This window comes from Monomorium pharaonis, chromosome 4 (genome assembly GCF_013373865.1).
Source record: "Monomorium pharaonis isolate MP-MQ-018 chromosome 4, ASM1337386v2, whole genome shotgun sequence".
Taxonomy (NCBI): Eukaryota; Metazoa; Arthropoda; class Insecta; order Hymenoptera; family Formicidae; genus Monomorium; species Monomorium pharaonis.
Window position 1 is genome coordinate 9,940,285 of NC_050470.1, and position 23,463 is coordinate 9,963,747.

Genomic DNA, 23,463 nt, shown 5'->3' on the forward strand with positions numbered 1-23,463 from the left:
GAATACTATTCGACCGCAATTGAAGAAATTGACTGAGGAGCATGTAGTAGAAAAAAAAAATAAAGAAGATGCGTGTGAAATACGCAACTCAAGTGTTGAGCGGGACAGTAGCGAGCTATATAGAAACGTTAGCTAGATCGAAATGTAAGTACTACAGTAATTATAAGCAATAAATAAGAAATATGTGTTTGTCATAGAAGCAATTTTGTTTTTTTTTTAATTTTTGATAGTAATATACAAATTTTTTTTATAAAACAAAGAAATCTGTAAATAGGAAATATAATTAATGTACAAATTTTAATTTATTTTTATAAAATTTTTAAAAAATATATAAATATATATTAATTATGACATTTTTTATGCGATGAAATATATATTAATTATGACATTTTCACGTTTGTTGTAGATAACGTATTAATAGACGACAGTCTCTTCAAAATTAATGAAGAAGAAGGTCTTGCGACTGCGAAGACTGTAAATTTTTTTAACGATCTTTTTGATTCGGTGAATAGTTGCGAAAAAGTAAAAGATGATGATAATGAACTGAGATGTCCAGTTATTGAGAACAGCGCACATCATGCGTTCTGGGTGAGTGCGAAAAAAACATTGAAAAATATGGTTTATGTCAATAAAATTTCGCAAAAAATAAAGACAACAGTGCCAAGTATTAAAAATTGGCATTTTACTATTAATAATTTTCAAAAATTGTGGAAAGTTGTTCATTTAAAATATAATTTTAATAAATTATATACGCGATATTGTAATCAAGATCCGATAGAAAATTTCTTTGGTCAAATTCGAAGTCACGCTGCTCGTCATATCAATCCGACACCTGCACAGTTTGAAGAATCGTTCATCACTTTATTGGTGAGTAACACGAAGTCTATTAAAGTCATTGGTGGTAATTGCGAAATCGCTGATGATGGCTTCATGTTGTTTTCATTAGAAGAGTATTTGAAAAGTAATACTTCAAATGTTCAGGTGCGTGATGATTGCGACAATGATCGTGATGAAGAGGTAGAATTAATTAGCAATAAAATTGTTTCGGAAAATTCAATGGTATCATTAGTATTCGAACAATTACAAGAAATTGTTGTAACTATTTTGAAAGGAATTAATTTTTGCTCAGAATGCGAAGAAAATTTAAAAAATGATAATTTTTCAGTTTGTATTAGACAAATAATATGTGCTATTAATAAGTTATTAAAAACGCGAGCTCACCAACATAATATTTTAAAAGTTATTGTAAAACATTTTGAAGATTGGAATGTTAATTTGGACTGGCATAAATGCATAGAACATCATGACAATATATTTAAAATAATAGTGCGTATTGTAGCGAAAAAAACTTTAGTGTGGTATTGCAAAAAAAAATTATATTAGGGAATATATAGTTTAGTAATTAGAACTTATGTATTTTAATTTGATTATTATAATTTCAGCTGTATGATGTATGAATGTACCATGTATGAATTAACAATATGTAATCATAATTTTTTAATTTCTATGTTTTTAACATTTGTACATTTTTAGTTTGTTTTTTTATTTTATGTTCGGAACGCGATGTCATATATATATATATATATATATATATTAATTAATATTATTTTATTTATGTTTTATATTTATGTGTTATAGTCTTTATGATTTTTATTGTATTATTTTTATAAGTATGAATGATGTGTGTTGAGATGCTGTGGTACATGTAATTATACATGCTGTGCATCTCATTTTTTAACCACACCGGATATTCAATAAATGTCTGTTTATCCGACAGTCCGCAGTCTGTTAAGTGGGACGGAAAAATAAGGTGCATTGCATTTTTTATATGTAATAAAGGTCGTAGCCGGATAAGAAGGGGGCAATCTGCCCCCGCACGGATCGTGCTTATTTTTTTTTGCTTTGATTGCTATCAGTGTCACTTACAATTTAGCCAAATATTAGTTCTTTTTATTGAACCGTTTTTGTGTAAATAACAAAAATAAAACTTCCAAAAATAATTCGTATCTTTTGATCGACTTAACCGATTTTGATGAAATTTTAATATGTTGCAGATATCATTGAAATACATTTATAAAAAATTCGGGAAGGGTTTTTGACAAAAACATTGATAAAAAAAATAAATAAATATTCCTGATTTTTTTTAGTCCCGATAACCTTCTGGTACAATTACGAATTTTTTTTTGTAAAATCTTGGAACAGTTTCCTACAACACATATTTTCTTCAAAGCAATATAGTGGGTAGCAGATACCCATAAAAAATAAAGTATTCTTTTTAAGTTTTTAAAAATATGATATGCTTTTGGTACAATCGTCATATTTTTTTTGTAGAATGTTGGGATAATATTCTACAACACCAATTTTTTTTTCATCAATAAAATTAGTGGAAGATGCTTAAAAAAACAAAATATTTTATTTTTTTTTTTTAATATGATATGCTTTTGGTACAATTGTCATATTTTTTTAGTAGAATGTTGGAATAGTATTCTACAACATTAATTTTTTGTGAATCAATAAAATCAGTGGAAGGTACTTAAAAAAACAAAATTTTTTTTTTAATTATATGCTTTTTGTACCATTTTTTCGTAAAAGAAAACATTTTTTTGTAGAATTTTTAGACAGTATTCTACAACAAAAAATTTTTACTAAAAAAATTATAAAATAAAATAATTATAAAAAAATAAACTATAATTGTATTAAATAAAATGTTTAATAATGAATTACACATACGTTCACATAATTACTCTCATACTATTATTTACAATATTTATATGAACTAATCTTCAACACTATCTTCTACAAAAAAAATATGACCATTGTACCAAAAGCATATCATATTTTTAAAAAATAAAAAAATATATTTTGTTTTTTTAAGTACCTTCCACTGATTTTATTGATTCAAAAAAAATTGGTGTTGTAGAATACTATTCCAACATTCTACTAAAAAAATATGACAATTGTACCAAAAGCATATCATATTAAAAAAAAAAAATAAAATATTTTGTTTTTTTAAGTACCTTCCACTGATTTTATTGATTCAAAAAAAATTGGTGTTGTAGAATACTATCCCAACATTCTACAAAAAAAATATGACGATTGTACCAAAACCATATCATATTTTTAAAAACTTAAAAAGAATACTTTATTTTTTATGGGTATCTGCTACCCACTATATTGCTTTGAAAAAAATATGTGTTGTAGGAAACTGTTCCAAGATTCTACAAAAAAAAATTCGTAATTGTACCAAAAGGTTATCGAGACTAAAAAAAATCAGGAATATTTATTTATTTTTTTTATCAATGTTTTTGTCATCAGAAACCCTTTCCGAATATTTTATAAATGTATTTCAATGATATCTGCAACATATTAAAATTTCATCAAAATCGGTTAAGTTGATCAAAAAATACGAATTATTTTTGGAAGTTTTATTTTTGTTATTTACACAAAAACGGTTCAATAAAAAGGACTAATATTTGGCTAAATTGTAAGTGACACTGATAGCAATCAAAGTAAAAAAAATGAGCACGATCCGTGCGGGGGCAGATTGCCCCTTTCTTATCCGGCTACGGCCTTTGTTATTATAAAAATAATTGTAAAGAAATGAGTTTTATACATGTATGATATTGTACATGTAAGAATTTATATTATAAATAAATAAATAATTGCAATAAAAATAAAAAATAATATTTGCATTTTATTTAAATTAATAATTATTAATAATTTAGTATTTACATATATATATAAATATACCGCATATATATATAGAGCAATCTATAGATTTATATCGCGCGCGCATACCTTTTAGTTCGTTAATTCCGGGGTACAAGGTATGGTGGCGCTGAAACATGTGCACTCTTTTAGCAAGAGCGAGTTACGACCCCCTGCTCTAACTCCAACAAAGAACTAAAGGCAAGAACCAATCATATTAGAGAATTACAGAGCGCTTAATGAACGCACCCAAATGTACAGCTGATCTTATTATTTGCTTTGTGAGAAGCACGTGTTGTATGTCGTATGTGTAACGTAATTATTGCGTCCATAATCACGCACTTCCAATAATATAGCAATATTCAATATATCAACATAAAAATATATTAACCACGAGGCGTCGGACAATCAATCGTTCTCGCAAATGAATAGACATGCATGGGCAAGTCGTACGATACACACGTGTTCCGTGACGTCATCTTCCGGTGACGTCACGAGAACATACCAGATTTTTCTAGAAACCCTTTTTAAAAGTATATAAATTCCGTCGAAATATTCGAGCAGGTAGCATCTCAGTATCGTACGATGAGCTCCACGTGCAGCTTACAATAATCGAGAACGCGCAGTACCCGTGTATAAGTAATCCAGGAGCTGGATTTCACAGGCTCCGTCACCACGTGGCCATAACGGCGACGCACTCAATCGATTATTTCAAAACATTTAATTGGGAAGCGAACGCGCCCCCAAATGCGAACAAGTGTACATAAAAAAGGTGTAGTATTAATAAATTCAAATAAACTATTACATACAAACGCGAAACCACGCAGTGAGGAGTAATTTCACCACCCCGACAAAACATAATAATAGCAGTCTCTATTATAAGTGTTTACATTTTCTGTGTAATATTTGGTGATATTATTATTAGAAGTGCAAGAAAATGCAGAATTGTGATAATAATGCAAGTTCGAGCCAATTATCTGTCCCGGTATGTATAATATTTTTATATATTCATATTATACAGTATTGTTATAGAAATATTAATTGTAATTTCTGTTATTTTTCCTAATACATTAATGTATTGTAAACAAAAATTTACAAATTACATCTGTCCTAAATATTGATATTAACCTAAAAGTTGATTACTTCAATTTATGATCTCTTGTTTATAATAAAATGTATTAGAAAATACATCATATAAAAATAGGTCATTTTTATTTATTTATATTTTAATTTTATTCTAGGTATCAAGAAAGAAGAAAGATATATCAAATGTTACAAATAGACATTTTTGTAGAATTGTTAATAATGAATTTTCTAAGACCAAAGAACAATTATTGCATGTTAATAAAATACAGCACTCTTTTAATACTAAAGAATATTGCAAAATAAAATATAATAAAGATATTTTGAACACAAGCAATACAGATACAAATAGTATTGATAATACTACAAATAATGATGCAAATAAAAACATTAATTTAGTTTTTGCAATTATTCTGAAAATAAACCAATAGATTTTAATATTGATAAAAATATATTTAAGTCGCAGAGTAAAATTATCTTTGCAGATAAAATTGCACATTGGATTATTGCAAATAACATAATTCTCGCATAATTCTGCAAACCAATTATTATTAATAATGAGATCAGAAAATTAGCCTGTTCCAAAAGATTGTCGAACATTGTTAAAAACTCTTTCATATAATAATATTGTAAATATGCCACCTGGCACATATATACATTTAGGTATTGAAAATGGCATAGTTGAAAAAATGCAGAATACATTAATAGAGAATTTAGAAATTCCGGTAACAATTAATATTGATGGTTTACCATTGAGCAAATTATCAAGGAATCAATTTTGGCTTATTTTGATGTCAATTGATTTATTAGAAATTTCAGAACCTTTTATTGTGGGCATTTATTATGGATTTAAAAAACCTGAATCAGTAATAAATTTTATAGATGCATTTGTAAAAGAATATTTGTTTTTAAGAAAAATTTGTATTATTATAAACAATAAAAGGATCAGACCAATACTAACAAAAATTATTTGTGATGCACCTGCTATGGCATTTGTTCTATCAATAAAATTTCATATAGGTTACTTTGCTTGTAATGAATGTATTCAAAAAGGTAAATTTATTAGAGGCAAAATGACATTTCCAGAACTTGATGCAGCATTAAGGACTGATGAAAGTTTGGCGTTGCATTTACAAAAAGAACATCATAAAAGTTCCACTCCTTTAGAAAAAAATAGGAATTGGTTTAGTCAGTCCCCACACAGCATGTAATATTGCCGTAATATCACAGTAATATTATAATATTTCAGTAATATTTCAACGGAAATGTAATATTACAGAAATATTGCTGACATATTGTATTGTGATATGTCACATTGTAATATTACAAAAATATTGTTAAAATATTGTGTTGCGATATATCACGATGTAATATTACAGAAATATTGTTAAAATATTTTATTGCGATATGTCACGATGTAATATTACAAAAATATTGTTAAAATATTATATTGCGATATATCACAATGTAATGTTTCAGAAACATTGTTTTGTGATATATCACGTTGTAATATTTTAGTAATATTACTGCAATATTTCATTGTGATATATCGTATTATAATATTACTGCAATATCTTACGCATACTACAATGCGATATATGACATTGTAATATTACTGTAATATTGTAGAAATATTATAATGTAATATGTTACACACTACTTAATAATAATTATAATTCGACATGTATTCTCGGATCATTTGGGTGTTAAAGATACAGTAATTGACGCGGCCGCAATCGTTTTACGAACGCATTCGAAATACGACATATTAACATAGGTCAGTGCGTCATGCGCATGTCAGCGCATGTTAGCGCATGATATGTGGCAGCACTTTAATGTATATATACGGTGGTGTACAGATCGGTGTACATTAGTGTTAATCAGTGTGTACGAATAAAACGAAATTAACGCTAGAATATTTTCCAAAGTGTTGAAGAATTTCGATCGAGAACTTTTGGAGAAAAAGTTGTATGTAAGTACTTCTGGTAAGTCTCTACGTTATTATATAAATTTCTATGTAGGTTAGATTCAAGTCGTATACTTATAGTAGGCATTGCAATAAAAATCAGATTTTCAGATCATGGAATATAATAAAAATCGATTATATTCGGATAGACATATCCGTCGTCTCGTTGAAAAGAAAACAAATTCGGATTTGCAACGAATTTTCAATGAAACAATATCGGAAAGAGAACCTTGCCTTCGTCAAGTGTGCAATGATAGTGAGAAAATAAATGTTGCGCAAAGAGAAATAATTTGTCCCCCTCAAGATTTGACACAACTTATATCTAATCCGTTAGAAGATAATAGCGTTGATGCAAATATGTATAATGATGAATATAGATATCCTTCATCAAGGGATAATACATTCTCAAGTGAAGATGAACAATCTGAAATATTAGATAAATGCAACAATATGAAACATAACGATAGATTTTTAGCAGATATTATTACATGGGTGAAACAATGTAAACCTCCAGGAAGTACTGTTAATTCCCTTCTGAAAATTTTAAGAAAACATACAAATGTAGCTTTCCCGAATGATTATAGAACCCTTCTTAAAACTCCTACGTGTACGGAAGTGGCTATTATTGACAATGGCCAATATTGGCATTACGGATTAAAAAATTCAATTATGCGTCTGTTAATGAACTGTGAGGAAACTGATTATTCAGAAAATAGACACATTGATCTTTTGATAAACATTGATGGGGCAACATTAGGAAAAAGTACAGAAAAAAGCATGTGGCCAATTTTGTGCTCTGATACTGTTTCAAAAAATGTTGCTGTAGTCGGTATATTTTATGGAGAAGGAAAACCTAAAAATTGTAATGTATTTCTTAATAAATTTGTACATGAAGCAACAGAGTTAATTAATAATGGTATTATTGTCAATAATAATCATTACAGTATTAAGTTAAAAGCATTAATATGTGATGCTCCTGCTAAGGCATATGTGTTGCAAGTGAAAAATCATACTGGTTTTAACAGTTGCACAAAATGCGTTGTTGAAGGTGATTATATAAACAATAGAGTGACTTTTCCTGGAGGTGCACATAATACTTTAAGAACAAATGAACAGTTTCGAGATTATGCTTATAATTTTGACTATCAATTAGGTGAAACTATTCTAACGAAAATTCCACATTTTGATTTTGTTAAAAATGTTCCTCTTGATTACATGCATCTTGTATGTTTAGGAATCATGAGAAAATTATTATTTTTGTGGTTAAATGGACCACTTACTGTAAAACTTTCCGCGAATGATGTAAACAAAATATCCAATAGATTAATCAAGTTAAGGAAAATTATACCATTAGATTTCAACAGAAAACCAAGAACATTAAAATATATAAAATTATGGAAGGCAACAGAATTACGTCTTTTCCTTTTGTATTTAGGACCAGTGGTTTTAAAAAACATATTACAAAAAAACTTGTATGAACATTTTTTAACTTTGCATGTTGCAATCACAATTTTAGCAAGTCCAAGTTTGTCTTCAGATCCTTTAAATATCACGTACGCAGAAGATTTGCTGCGGAATTTTACTGAACAGTTTGAGACATTATATGGAGAGCAATACATTAGCCACAATGTGCATAATTTATTGCATCTTGCAGCAGATGTTAGAGAACATGGACCGTTAGATAACTTTAGTTCTTTTCGGTTCGAAAATTACATTAATATATTAATGAAATATGTTAGAAAAGGAGAAAAGCCTTTACAACAAATTGCGCGGCGAATAATTGAATATGACTTGCCTGTTAAAAATACAAAAATGAAATTTTCCTATTTACTTGAAAAACGACATTATGATGGTCCTTTAGATGCATATTGTGACATGTTATATGTAAAACAATATAAATTTATGCGTACCGATACATTTTTTATTAATTGTGATAATAATGCAAATAGCTGTTGTTTACTGAAACATGGGTTATTTGTTGAATCGGTTAATTTTATTAGACATCAAAATACATCTTATATTATTGGGAGGCAATTACTTCCTTGTGGTAGTTTATATTCAGTTCCAACAGATTCACTAGATGTTGGAATTGTAATAGTTAAGAGACAACATGAAATTAAATCATGGCTATGTTCTGATGTAAAAATGAAACTTATAAAAATACCATATGATGCAAATAATAAATTTGTTGTGTTACCCATTCTTCATACTAAAAATTAACAACTGTTTTGTATACAAAAATGTAATAAATAATGAAGAACAAATAATGTATGTTGCGCGCACTACACACACAAAGATTTATATATAATTTTATATAGTTTTATATATAATTATAATTATGGATTTATACCATTCAATTTTATAATAACAATATATTATATATTTTATGATTATTTTCTTAGAACTCTTCCCGATATCCTTAAATACTGCAGTAATGTGCATGGAATATTTTATGTAGCATATATGAAATATGCTCTTTTTAAATAAAATACATTTTACACAAATATTTTTTAGAGTGTTTATCAAAAGAATATACTACTTCTATGTGATGTTTAAGGCCGGTATTCATAGTCAGATCTTATATTTAAGATCATCTTAAGTACTGTCTTAAGATGTCAACCAATCACAGAGCCGTATTAGCATCTTAAGACATTGCTTGAGACGATCTTAAAATAAGATTCGACTATGAATACCGGCCTAAAAGTATTTGAAAGATAAAATAGAGTTAAAATTTTATTAAAGTCAATTTTTTTACAAATATAATTTTTAAAATGCTGAAAAAAAATAAAACAAAATATTTTTAATATTGCATTGCTTCTTTTTTTACTTACAAAATTATATACAATATAATACTTTATATATAATAAAATATATTTCCGACAAAATTAAATATCTACGTATTACAATTTAATTGTTATATAATAATCTACATATTGTTTTATGTTAAATTTATTTTGAATATATATATGTACGTATATGTATAATTTACATGTGTATAAAATGTGTTTAAATTGTTTCTAATACATTGATATTTTGTAGTGTACATTACAACGACCAAATAGATACATAGATAGGTACATAAAAAAATGTATACTGTTGTCGAGTTTGAGGACGGTATCATGGCAGTGCCAAGTGCATGGGTTGATACTAAAGAGCTTACATGCAAATGGCCTCCATATTCAGATGTTGCCATTGAGAAAGCAATTATTGATATTGATGAAGTTACCGAAGACTGGGACACGTTGTCTATTATTAGAGTATTTGGAAAATCAGTTCGTAAGTAGCATTTTTGGTTTTTTTTTTTACGAATATTTTACGAAGCGAGTACAGTGCATCGTAATACATTGACACATTTTTAATATTGTACTTATTGAAGGTAATTTGGAAACTGCGAAAGAAAAAGCGCGTTTGGCTGAAATGGTATCCGACTGCGACAACGAGGAAGTTTTGAAAAAAAGTAGACACGAGAGAAAAAGAAAAGCAGTCGATTCTACGAATGAAGACAGTGATGAGAATTCACAAGACCCTAAAAAAATAAGCAAAAATAAATCGTTATATAAGTCGAAAATACCGTCAACTTTATTATCATTGAATGCTAGACAAAATGTTTCCAACAAAAAACTTTTAACTACTATAAATGATGGTAAGCATATTGCATTTTGTAATAATTAACACGAACACAAAATAATCAATAATTTTATGTTTAGGAGAAACATATAAACAATCAAAAGATTGTACAAAAGAAAATAAGAAGGAAATCCCTTCTACATTGAAGACTTCCATTTTGCCACGAAATTCATTTTCTTATTGTGATATTAACAGTGTAAATGATGATTTTGGTAAGTTATCTCTGTTCTAAGGGCCACTTTCACCAAGCTCTGGTTAACTTAATCGTTGGTTAGTCTATTGGAATTGACTAATCGTATTTGTTAATTTTGCTTAACGACAAATACGATTGGTCAATTCCAATGGACTACCCAACAATTAAGTTAACTTGAGCTTGGTGAAAGTGGCCCTAATTGGAGTTAATGGTATAACATATTCAATATTCATATTCAGATCTTATATTCCACATTATCTCAAGATCGGTCTTAAAATCCCATTTTATTCAAATGACCATGTTACAACTAAAAGATAAAGATAATAAGATAATTAATAAAACAACTTTAATCATACAGAGATATAGAAATCAATAAAAGTCTAATTTTTAATTAATAATGGTTTTATACAAAGAATTTCATATAATTAAAAATGTATGTATATATTGGAAATGTGTGTATCAATAAATACCAATATGTACATACTATACGCACGTGTAAACATGTAATACAAATTGTATGCATTAGTTTGTCTTACTATATTTTGTACTACATTTTCTTACATTTTCATTACATAATATAACCAATTTGTAACATCCAAAATTTGTCTACAGGTGATACAAACAATGACATCCCCACGCCAAGACAAAGCGATGTTGTAAAAACGTTTGAAAAAAGTGTTCGTGTTACTAATACTCATGATATAACTACCAAAATACCAAATAACGACATTAATGAAAAACTTAATTATTTAATTGGTAAATAATAGTGTTTGTTATTGTAAATGTAAAGTAACACGTACGTTATTATTTATAAAATTGTAATTAATTATTTGACTTGCAGGTTTAGAAGAAGAAAATGTCAAGAAAAATAATGCTATCTTGCAAGAAATGAAAGAGATTCGAAAAGTAATGATTAACTTACGTCCGAAAACATACAATGACCCTACCGTACAGTCTGTAGAAGAATCTGTAATTAAAGAAACAAATTTGAATGACTTTTTTCCGCTCAATGACAATAATGCGCTAGAGGCACTGGAAGAGAAATTGGAAAATAGAGTGTTCCAGAAGGATGTGGTATATTAATGTTTCCGTATAATTTAATTATATTAAGGATATATTAAGGTTCTTGCTTTCTCTTGTTTTTGTTTTGTAACACTAAAGCAACAAAAACGCCAAATCTTGTTTTATTAAAGAAATTACAAAATAATAAACACACAGAATGCCATTTGTAATCAATTTAATTAATATTCTTTATGAAATACTAATCAGGAATCTTAATATAAAATGTTCAAATATTTCTAACGATTTTGGGAAACATGTGCCGCATGGCAGGCAAATGATGATGATTAATTAGTTGTTTATATTAAAAATAAAATTGCACTGTTAATGCTGTCCGTAATAAATTGGCCAGTAATAAGTTACTATTACTCATTGTCAGTAATTTTATTATTTATACAAATAATACAATTACTAAGCAACAATAATTAATCCCTGGCTATTTATTGCGGTCAGTATAACATTTTTATAAAGAGCTATTAAAAAGCATAGTTAATGCATGTTGATTGGCTAACGCGGTGTTTTGCTGTGCGGCAAGCGTTGCCTGAGCCCTTTTTATTATTAAGTATAAATGTTAAAAGATATATTAGATTTGTATGTTTATGGAAAAGCAACAAGTTTTTTTCATACCACATCAACAATCCAGCAAATTATTGCAATTATGCACTGCGCGCAGATTGGCAACAAATTTAATGAAAAACCTATATCAAAACCATAGGTATTTGTATCCACAATCAACTCAGCATGTTTTACTGACAGAGAGCCTGATCAAGAAATACAAATTTGAATAGAGGCTGCGTAGTAAGAATTAATTTTTACTGTAATCTTCTTAGCTAATTGCCTGTTAGCAGATTGTTATGTTTCTATACGCATGCCACCAGAAACTGTTGCAAAAGTTTTGCAACATAATGTAGTAGAACCAATTTTGTATCAAAATCTGTTGCCTTTCTGCCATAAAAAAATTTTGTAGCAGATTCTGCTCAAAATCTGTTTGCGCAGCTTTGGCTATCTGGGAAAATATAAAATCTATAGTGAGTATAAAATATACTATAAAATTGTTTTATCTAACGTAAACTTTGGCAATACACATTCTACTATTCCAAATAAACTTTTTTCTACAATTATCTGTCCTCTTTGAAACCTGTAAAAATTTGCAATGTTTTAATTAAAGTTTTTAAAACAGTACGTAGTATGTATATCATTGTTTCATAAATCATAAATTTTATAAGATATTTTTAAAGAAACAAATACTCTGTTTTGTGTAAATTGTGTTTTGTATTACAAATATATTATATATAACATGTACTCTTTGCAAGTTTTGCAAGTTACTTTTATTGACGTGCATGATGTTTGCTGAAATGTTACTTTTTATTTTATTACATTTTTTGAAAGTATGCATATATATCAAAGAATTATTTTAAATTATTTTAATTTATGTAGTATCATAAATATTATTGTTTAAAAGACTTTTGTAATGTGTGAAAGATGAATTACATTAATATGTTGAATTGACAATAATGCTAAGAAGTATTAGTTAATTCAGCATCTTAAAATAGTTAATTATTAGTAGTTATAACTTGAAATTATGTTTACAGATGAGATTGTTAACCAAAAGAGGAGGGCGAAGTGCATATGAACTTGCAACCAATATTTTAGCGAAGGTATTCACAAACAGTTTTGCTGCACAATATAGTTATTATGGAAAACAGAAAAAGAAGCCTTTATCCGAATTAAAAATCACCAAATGTATTATTGGCAAGTATAATTGTAGATTATCGCTTGTTTAGGGAAACAACTGTATTTGTTATTTAAAGTAATAACATTTTTAACATGTAAATCTATTTTTAAAAGTACAAAGTAAAAAATGTATTGTTTAATATAATATGTGTTATTAACTTTTAACATTTAATATATGTATTTTAAAAATGTACATAGTAAAGTAAAATGTAAAATAACGAGATTTATATATATATAAAAAATATATATGTTAAAGTAGTATTGTCAAAAAAATTGATATAGAATTTTAACTTTTTAGAGGCAGTTTCACATTCTTACCAAGACATTAAAGAACACGATGTGGAAAAAAAAATAGGCAATTGGTTAGCAAATGCTCCAACACGAGTTTTGAGAGAAAGGTTAATATATGCACAATATACATATGCCTCAATTTTTTTGATATTACAATTTTATATATTAATAATTGAATTTTGTATTACAGAATAAAGAAAGAAGTAGAAGCTAATAAAAATAAAGAAAATGTTAACCAAGATGAAGAGGAATTAGATTCTCCGTAAAATAATATATATATACATTTATATTTTTCTATATTTTTTTATATACATTATAGGCATACACGTTATATATATATATATATATATTCATGTACGTATATTTTAAACTATAGACATAAGTTTCTGATTTTCTATATTATATTAATAAAAATAAAAAAATAAATAAATAGTAATAATGTAATAAAATTATTTCGTAATTATACCTAGGGTGAATTTTAATGGATGTCTCGGCCTTTTACCATGGAAATTGGATTACTGACTGCAACCTTAATACACACATGCACGGCATATGCACATACATATATAAGGTTGCAATTGGTAATTTATTTCTCATGATAAAAAGCCGAAACGTCCACTAAAATTCACCCTTATAGCAATATTACAACAATATTATAATACTGCAGAAATATTACTGAAATTTTACAAACAGATTGCAATAATATTATTATAATATTTCCATAGTATATCGTAATATTTCTGTAATATTACTGCAATATTGCAATAATATTTTGGCGATGAATTTTCGCGGACATTTAATATTGCAGCAATATTTCTGTAATATGACTGCTATATTACTACATAATATTATTGCAATATTGTAATATTGTTGCAATATTGCTGAAATATTACATTGCTGTGTGGGTCATGTACCACTTGATTATATGCACTTAGTATGCCTTGGCGTAATAAAAACGCTTATATTGGATTGGAAAAAAGGGAAATAATCGGTTCAAGTTACGTGACCATAATATATAATCTATTTCAAAAATTATGAAAACTTTCCGAAAATATATTTCTCAAGAATTTTGTTGTTTACCTCGAGCTAGAGAAGATGTAGAATATTGGAAAGCGACAGAATTTTGACAATTTTTATTATATACAGGTCCCATTGCGTTAAAAGAAATATTGCCTAAAATTCAATATAAACATTTTTTATACTTACATGTTGTTATAAGAATTTTATGTTCATCAGAATATATTAGGCTTAATAAATATGTAAAATCTTTAATTCGATATTTGATTGAAAAGTACAAAAAATTATATGGCAATGAATATATTACATATAACGTACATAATCTGTTGCATCTTTGTGATGATGTGTTATTATTTCAAAAAATTTTAGTGCGTTTAAGTTTGAGAGCTACATGAATCAAGTAAAAAGAAATGTAAAAAATTCACGGTATCCTTTGCAATAAATATATAATAGAATTATTAAAGGTAAAAAATTTTAAACTATAAATAAATTTAATTTAAATAACAAAGAGGAACTTTTAACAGAATATAAAAATGGAAAAATTTATAAATACTATACAAAATTTTCTTATAAAAATTTTACAATATTATTAGCTGGAAGAAATAACTGTGTTCTTTTAAAAAATTCTAGCTATATGCTTATTTTGAATATTTATAAAATTGAAAATAATGTAAAAATAGTTGGAAAAATTTTCCAAAATGCGTATGATTTCATTTAATTTAGCTATAATAGTTATTGATGTGCATGAAAGATCAATTACATCAACATTTGATTGTAAAGATATTAAAGTAAAATGTTTAATTTTACCAGTAGATAATAAATTTGCAGTAATTCCATTATTACATAATAATTTGTAGTACTATTAAAAAACTAATTTTATGATATCCTCATACATGTAAATATTATTTTGTAATTATTGTAATTATTTTTTATAACTTATGCTTAATTAAATATATCATTTTGTAAAGATTTATTACAATAAAATTTTATTTTATTTTATGCAAATGCTATATGCAAAATAACAGTAATTGTTCTTTCTCGTCTTATAATATTTGCAATAGTTATATAAAAGGCTCTTTAAGTTAGGTATTATTACATATACGTTAAGTTAATAATTAAATAAATTTTTAAAAGTGCTATTTTTAAACAATATTGTTTGCAGTTACTTTATTCAGTTGTAAAATTTAATGCTGAATACGAAGATGATGAAACATATTCTGTGATCCCAAGTATATGGCTAAAAGAACATGATAAATATTCTTATTGGCCGAAAAAGGACACACGGAATTGTATCATAAAACGTAAAAGACCACAAAATGATTGGAATATTTACCCGGCGACACCCGGTTACTGTACTTGCTACATACGGTAAATATTTTTTATAATAATAAAGCACATACATAATAATTAATAATAAAATTAATAATAATGTGTGTGTGTGTGTGTGTGTGTGTATGTGCGTGCGTGCGTGCGTGCGTGCGTGCGTGTGTGTGTGTGTGTGTGTGTGTGTGTGTGCGTACATGTGTGTAATAATATAGATATATGTAAAGTGGCATCAAATAATTCAGTCATACTTTTTGTGATAAATTTAATTTTAAGTAAAAAGTTTTCAATGAGTATTAATTCCTAAATTTCATTAAAAAATTAGGACTGGAACATTCTTTTAGCGGACCATTTTTGGATATGTTTAATTATTTAAAGAATTATAAAATTAGAAAGAATTGTAAAGGATTATAAAATAGGATTACATTTATATATTTATTGGAATTTTTTTTAGAATTAAATTTTCTATTAGATTAAATTCTAACTAAAACATTTGACATTGCGGTGTATATATGAGGAATAAGTTAAATTTTGGACTAATTGTGCGTATAACATATTAATATTAAGAAAAAAGATTTTTATAGATTTATATGAACATGCTCTCCAGAAAAAAAGCGATTAATGGAAGAAAAAAGCAATACCGAATCGGAATCTCAATTAGATCGTGGATTTAGAAAGAAAGTTTCACATTGCATTTCAAGAAAAAGTGGTATAAAAATTTTTTTGATAAAGTTTTGAAAAAAAAGTTATATTTTCTTTATGCTTGAAATGAGTATATGTATAATTTTCTTAGATATTATTTTAATATCATATTAAATATATTTTTAGCTAACTTATATATTATCAGTCAATACTAAACATACATATTTTTCAGATAATTCCAGTAATTCAAGTAAAAATGAAAAAGATTCTAGCGAGTCTAATGATTCCATTCCTGAATTGAATAAAAACTTACACAAACAAGGTATGAGCACGATGCATTTAATCTTTTTTATATCTGATTTTTATTGTACATTTTTTATATTTTTTTATAGGAAAACGCATGAAAAAAAAGACGTAAAATTTATATAATAAATATACTTTTTCAGATGACATTAATGAAAATATTGATGATAATAATTCACAAACCTTAGACATTGATGAAATTCCTATTTTTATACAAGCAGAAGACAATGTTCTTATAGAAGATATTCCTACGGATAATAATAGTAAGTTATATATAGCGCACGCGCGCGCGTGCGCAAGCCCGCACACTTGGCACTTTTTTACCTTTTTTTAAAAAAAGTATATACAGGGTGTTTGGTAAAGATTTATGCAATTTTTATAAGCAGGTAGAGCGCATTAAGCTGAACAGAAAAGTCCTTATCTTTTTTCCATTTTCGCAATAGTTAATGAGTTATAGACTTGTAAAATTTTCTGTATTGGCCCAGCCTACTGGCAAATGCAAGCGCGCCGAGCGCTCGGCCGCGGCGGCCGTCCCTCCCTAGCGCTTGAACCGTTGAACCTTGAGATCGCTAGGCGCGCGGGGGGGGGCGGGTTGTTACAACTAGCGGCAATGCCTACACACAATGTGTACGTGTACATACATGTGAACAAAAAAATATCAGTTTTAATGCTTAAAGAAGCAATTACTAAATTTATTTTTTTTAATAAATAAAGATTATTAAAAAAAAAATTTTTTTGATGATAGTCTTAAACGTCGTAAACTGTCAAATTTGAAAAGAAGCTATTATCATATGCTCAAAAAAAATTTATACTTTTTTAAACAACATTAAAAAATTTTATTGATTAAAATGGAAATAACCAAATAAAATGTTCGTTTCAATTTTATATTCTTAATTAAAAATTAAATAACAAGGATATTTATATTTTTAATAAAATTAATCCTTGTGATAGACTTATAATACACGGAAAAAACTTTATGGTAAAAATTACTATGGTAAGTAGTAAACGCGTGACAAGGAAGAATTATGAAAATTTTTATTATGTTTTTCATTAAATTACGATAATATTTACACTACTTATATGATATAATTCTCTGAAATTTCTTCTTACAGTTCGTGGTTACTATCATAAATAATAAATCATACATAATTTTACTATAAAATTTTCTCCGTGTAGATTTACAAATATATAAATTTATTAAATGTTTAAAACTTATAAACAATATTTATTTAATTTAAGAAAATTTTAGTATATAATGTGTGTGTGTGTGTGTATGTGTGTGTACATACACGAAAATGTTAAACATTATTTGTTTTATGTAAAGTGAGGTGTTTATTATCAACAGAATATTCTTTTTAACCATTAAAAATAAGATAATTATTAAAAAAGAATAAAATTAGAAGTGAATAATTGATTTTCTTAAAATTAGAATCATATTTTTCTACGTGTGCGTGTATTGTATAGTAATCAGCATGAATAATAATAGTGACATAAAATCGCAAACTAAGGAATGATTATTTATTTTCCTGTCGCAAAGTGATTATTCTTTTCTTGTGTATGTACGTACACCCCCCCCCCCCACACACACACATTACATACTAAATTTTCTTGAATTAAAGTACATAAGTACATAAAAAATTCTGCTGCATGATGTAAATGACGCAAACTTCACTGCGCAAATGTCACGCCGCTACTAAGCTTTATCTGGAATTTAGCTGTCAAATTCACTTTCAGTTAAAATATCTCAGAAACTAAAATCATAATCAAAAATCTAATGGCAATTTTGTTATATAATATTGATGTCAGCTTTTGATTGCGACCACTCCAAGTAAAATTGGTACATTCATTTTTGAGATCTCGTAATCTCTTGCGCGAAAAAGCTCACTTGGATTATTTTTTTCATTTACATGTACACACACGCGCAAAGCCAGTTTGTTGTTCAAGGGGCTTCACAATGTGTCTACATACAATTTTATAAAACTAAAATATATAAAAAATTATTTTATAATATATACTGTAAATTTGGTATGCAAGAAAAGTATAAGTTAATAAAAATAAAATAAATATATAACAAACAAATACATGATATATATGTAAATGTCAAAAAAATTAATATAAAAATTAATAATAAAATTACAATAAACGTTTGAATATTCAAGCTATAATTACAATTATATATGTATAATACATATGTGTGTGTGTGTGTGTGTGTGTGTGTGTGTGTGTGTGTGTGTGTGTGTGTGTGTGTGTGTGTGTGTGTGTAATGTAAGCGATAATATTAGTACACAAAAAAAATTTAATAAAATTAATAAAAATAAAATAAATAAATAATAATAACATAAACAAATAATGTACATAATATATATATATAATAAATAAAGTATATTAAAAATATTAATAAAAAATTAAAAAAAAATTTTTTTAATTATAAATTTCTGAAAGAGTAATTAAAAAAAGAAGTAATTCTTTAATTTTTACAAAAAAGAGTAAAATCCCATAAAAAAATTTTAAAAAGGTAAAAAAGATACGCCAAGTAAACGCGTGCTTTCCAAAATAAATTTGAGATCAATACAGTTAGCCAAGTATATTTTAAAAGACTTAAAAAAATTTATTAAATATTTATTTAAAAATTGCTTAAACGGGCTTCATGATTAAATGATTATTAAAATCAATCAACGGGATTATAGTGAAGCAAAAACTTGGCGTGCCCAGCTTAAAACGCCTGACTTAAAATGACCCATTAATGTTATACAATATAAAAATTATTTGTACGAATAAAATAATAAAAAATTAATAAATTATGAAAAACTTCACAAAGTTAAAAAAGATATGTCAAGTATATAAACGCATTCAAAAAGATTCTATTCAAAAATTATTTGAAAAATAGGAAAATAAGTAATAACATATTGTTGCGAGTATGATCTCGCGCACGTTGTGAGTGCGAGCTTTAGTCTGCGCTCCGGAAAAATCAATAGTATCAATCGCTTCGGTCAGCTGAGCTTAGCGTAAATAGCGTTGCCGGGAAATAAATGAAAGGTTGTTGTTCTAGAGACGTCGTCTTGTGCGGACGTTCTCTGAATATTTGTAAACGTGTTCGCAGCTTTAAATAAAGTTTTTTGTTCGCCAAAAGCGTCTACTTATTCCGCCCCGCTCGCGTGTGGAAGTGAAAGTGTCGCGGAAGCGTTCAAGCGCAACAATATAATAAAGCAGAAACCGACAGATAGTAAAGTAATATCCGAGTCACATTAATTGCATTCTTGCAAAAAATAACTTATAAAAAACTTCACAAAGTTAAAAAAGATATGTCAAGTATATAAACGCATTCAAAAATGGTTCTATTCAAAAATTATTTGAAAAATGGGAATATAAGTAATAACATATAATAAAGCAGAAACTGACAGATAGTAAAGCAATATCCAAGTCACATTAATTGCATTCTTGTATATATATTTATCATTATCAGTAACATAGAGCCTTGGAAATTCAGAAAAAATACGAGCCGGGCACGTCAAGTTTTTGCTTCACTATAATCCCATTGGTTGATTTTAATCATTTAATCATCAAGCTTGTTTAAGCAATTTTTAAATAAATATTTAATAAATTTCTTTAAGTTTTTTAAAATATACTTGGCTAACTGTATTGATCTCAAATTTATTTTGGAAAGCATGCGTTTATGTACTTGGCGTATCTTTTTTTACCTTTTTAAGGTTTTTTTATGGGATATTATTATCTGAGAAAGTACAATCACAGTTGGTATGTATACAAAATTGTTTTTCTAATTTTGTATAAACACATTGAGAATATAATTAATAAATAATTATATTTTAGATTAATATGTTAACCATGATTGGTGGTACAACCGAAAAAGATGCAATGAAGAGGGCATTGCGAAAATTATTTTCAAATAATCTCGCTTCTAAGTGTTCTTGGACTGAAGTCACAAATAATTTTAAATTAAAAGATTTAAAATTAATTATGTGCTTAAAAAGTAAATTACATCATTAATTAAAAATATCTGCTATATGTTATTTATATTCTATTTTCTATTAATTTTATTTTTTAATTTACAAATATTGACTTCTTTTTAGATGATTATTCATATTGCTCCTTCTTCTCCTTTCCACTGTGGATATTCGAATATTGCTCCTTGAAAGGCGCGATGTGGCAACTTGTCGATGCTGTTCAGACAGGACGAACTTCCGACGATTTGTCGCTACTACATAATATCTACGTAGAGGGGGAAAGTCGCCAGCGATTTCTCGCTGCATGAATTCGTACCTTTAGATGGCCATATCGACAACATCCTGTATCATCGTTTAATTTTGTATAATTCGAAATATATACAGCCGAATAAAGAGTTAAATAATAAGAAAGTACTTGAGTGTACATACATTTGGGTGATAATGCGGTTAAGTTTAAAAAGAATGAGGAAATATGTGTAATTAAATGTTAAAATGTACCTTAAAAAATTTTTGAAATTCTTAAAAGTAAAAATGCCTTACAACAAATGTTGACTGTTGTGTTTTGTCATATTGACATAATTCCCAGGAAACACAGTTACATAACATCAATGTTGGCACAATAAAACGGGAAATAACACGCAATATAATATGTGCGTTACATGTAACGTCTATGTTAATTGTAATTTTTCACTCATACAATGTTATAGTTATATTATATAAATATAACATGTAACTGAGATAAAACATAAATGTTATGCAACAATTATATTTTAATTATATGACTGTAATCTCATATTGAGATTAATGGTTTTATTAAATTTGCTATGAATTTGCAGACTAACCTCAATCTTGCAAATTAAATATCTGGAATGATCAATTACATATTATTGAAAATAATAACAAAATATAGCTGTACAATATACTATTAAATTGTAAATTTAGTACAATATTTAATGGAAAAATAAAAAGGATTGCCTCGGATAAAATAGATCTTGTGTCTCATGCAGCAAGACACAGCGATAAGACCTCTTTGGGCTTGGTGGATGGTCTGGATCGCGCTGAAACTCAGAATCGTCGCACCGCTGCGTTAATCACAATCACACTCAACAAGTCAACACCGTTCGAGTACACCGGTACTATCAGAATCGTTCTGCCGGAACAGCGGCAGCAGATATGGCACTGCCGAAAGCTTTCTCGCGTAATTTAAATATAATATCAATATAATAGATCTGTATTGCGCAATACAAATATTATATAAAATATTATATAATATCAATATAACTTCAATATAAAATCCGTTATATAAGTGTTGTTATGTTACTATTATTTCAATATTGCGAGTAAATAACAAAAAAATGTAAAAATTAATATAAAACCGTTATATTGTACTCAGATAACAATCTAGATTGTATTAACATGATTGTAAGGTAACATCTGTTATCTCACATGTTACTTCTGTACAATGTTGCGTCTATATTCTGTGTTTGCTGGGATTATATAACAGTACGTTACTAAACAAATGATATCATAAATAATTACTAGAATTCGTCAGCTAATAACGGAGATAATATGAGTGGCCACATTATCCGCACTGGCCATATTACCACCTCCTCTATCAAAAGCATATATAATATTAATGTTTATTATTATTATGTAATATTATTATTATATAATGTTATATTGTATAATATTATATAATGTTATTATATAATATTAATTAATACAAAATAATATTAATAAATACATGCATATGAATTTCCTAGCATTAATATTGTAACGCGCGCGCTCGCGGAAATGAAAGGATACTCCTTTAAACAAAGCGACTTTATTATAGGCGTTATTGTTACACGTCTTTACAGGCTCGCGGTAATTTCCTAACAGTTTATTAAAATTTATCCCGTTGCCCCGGTTCCAGACAGCTGACCGCCGCCGCCAATCGATATCGCTGATTCGACAGCTGACTCGCGGACGGAGAGTATACCAGGCAGCGCGCGTAACAATAGAATAAAGGCCCTCGCACATGAATTTCCGCAACCATAAACATAAGACGTAACGTAAAAATTAGCCAATGGAATCAGAAAGTAGAACAATTGAACTAGAGATACTATAACAGAGATTCGCCAATGCGTTAACGATTTCTGATTGGCTCCCGTCGCTTGGGGTATAATCGGAAGTATGAGAGAGAAAAATAGATATAACTGACAGAGAAAGCCTAGCCGACCTAACCTGTCACCTGTCAAAAGAAAACAGAGTGTCTACGTGTCCACCAAATAAAATATAAAATCAGAGAAACCTGAGGTTGCACATATTTTTCTACGAGTCTAAATACAATGCTTAAGTTATATTTATAATACATAATGTGTATATAAACATAATATGTATTTATATATAATAATATATAATTTCTTAATAATCAATTTATATTACTTAACCTTACATGGGAAAATTAATGAAATATGCCTAAACCTTTTTTTTAAATATATTGTGTTTTAATATTTATTTTGTTCACGATTATTAAATATCAATAACTACAAATAAAAAAATATATATATTGT

The 23,463-nt window shown here is 27.4% G+C and overlaps 3 protein-coding genes across 18 annotated transcripts; all 3 read left to right on the forward strand.

Annotated features, from left to right (window-relative positions):
- Positions 1-3,995: 3,995 nt before the first annotated feature.
- On the forward strand, positions 3,996-22,462 carry LOC118645102. Of its 11 annotated transcripts, XM_036285512.1 has the most exons (7): positions 4,043-4,693; positions 15,841-16,046; positions 16,609-16,710; positions 16,876-16,965; positions 17,090-17,209; positions 20,654-20,699; positions 20,775-20,919. In XM_036285512.1, coding segments are annotated over exons 2-7 (411 nt in total). In that variant the 5' UTR covers positions 4,043-4,693; positions 15,841-15,994; the 3' UTR covers positions 20,776-20,919. The 11 variants fall into 11 exon arrangements, with proteins under 11 accessions (XP_036141404.1, XP_036141396.1, XP_036141400.1 ...); XM_036285503.1 differs by lacking the exons at positions 20,654-20,699; positions 20,775-20,919 and adding an exon at positions 21,916-22,462 and having other exon boundaries at positions 4,013-4,693; XM_036285507.1 differs by lacking the exons at positions 20,654-20,699; positions 20,775-20,919 and adding an exon at positions 21,916-22,462 and having other exon boundaries at positions 4,027-4,693; positions 16,576-16,710.
- LOC118645101 lies at positions 6,589-13,975 on the forward strand. Of its 6 annotated transcripts, none has more exons than XM_036285499.1 (10): positions 6,590-6,776; positions 6,861-7,013; positions 9,797-10,033; positions 10,134-10,400; positions 10,465-10,596; positions 11,190-11,333; positions 11,419-11,651; positions 13,229-13,388; positions 13,669-13,768; positions 13,852-13,975. In XM_036285499.1, the coding sequence occupies exons 3-10, from the start codon at positions 9,844-9,846 to the stop codon at positions 13,925-13,927; spliced, it is 1,302 nt and encodes a 433-aa protein (XP_036141392.1). In that variant the 5' UTR covers positions 6,590-6,776; positions 6,861-7,013; positions 9,797-9,843; the 3' UTR covers positions 13,928-13,975. The 6 variants fall into 6 exon arrangements, 5 of the variants coding, with proteins under 5 accessions (XP_036141392.1, XP_036141391.1, XP_036141395.1 ...); XM_036285498.1 differs by having other exon boundaries at positions 6,869-7,013; XM_036285502.1 differs by having other exon boundaries at positions 6,590-6,763; positions 6,869-7,013.
- Positions 7,093-9,144, forward strand: LOC118645100. Its single transcript, XM_036285496.1, has one exon. The coding sequence runs from the start codon at positions 7,115-7,117 to the stop codon at positions 8,975-8,977; it is 1,863 nt and encodes a 620-aa protein (XP_036141389.1). The 5' UTR covers positions 7,093-7,114; the 3' UTR covers positions 8,978-9,144.
- Positions 22,463-23,463: the final 1,001 nt, after the last annotated feature.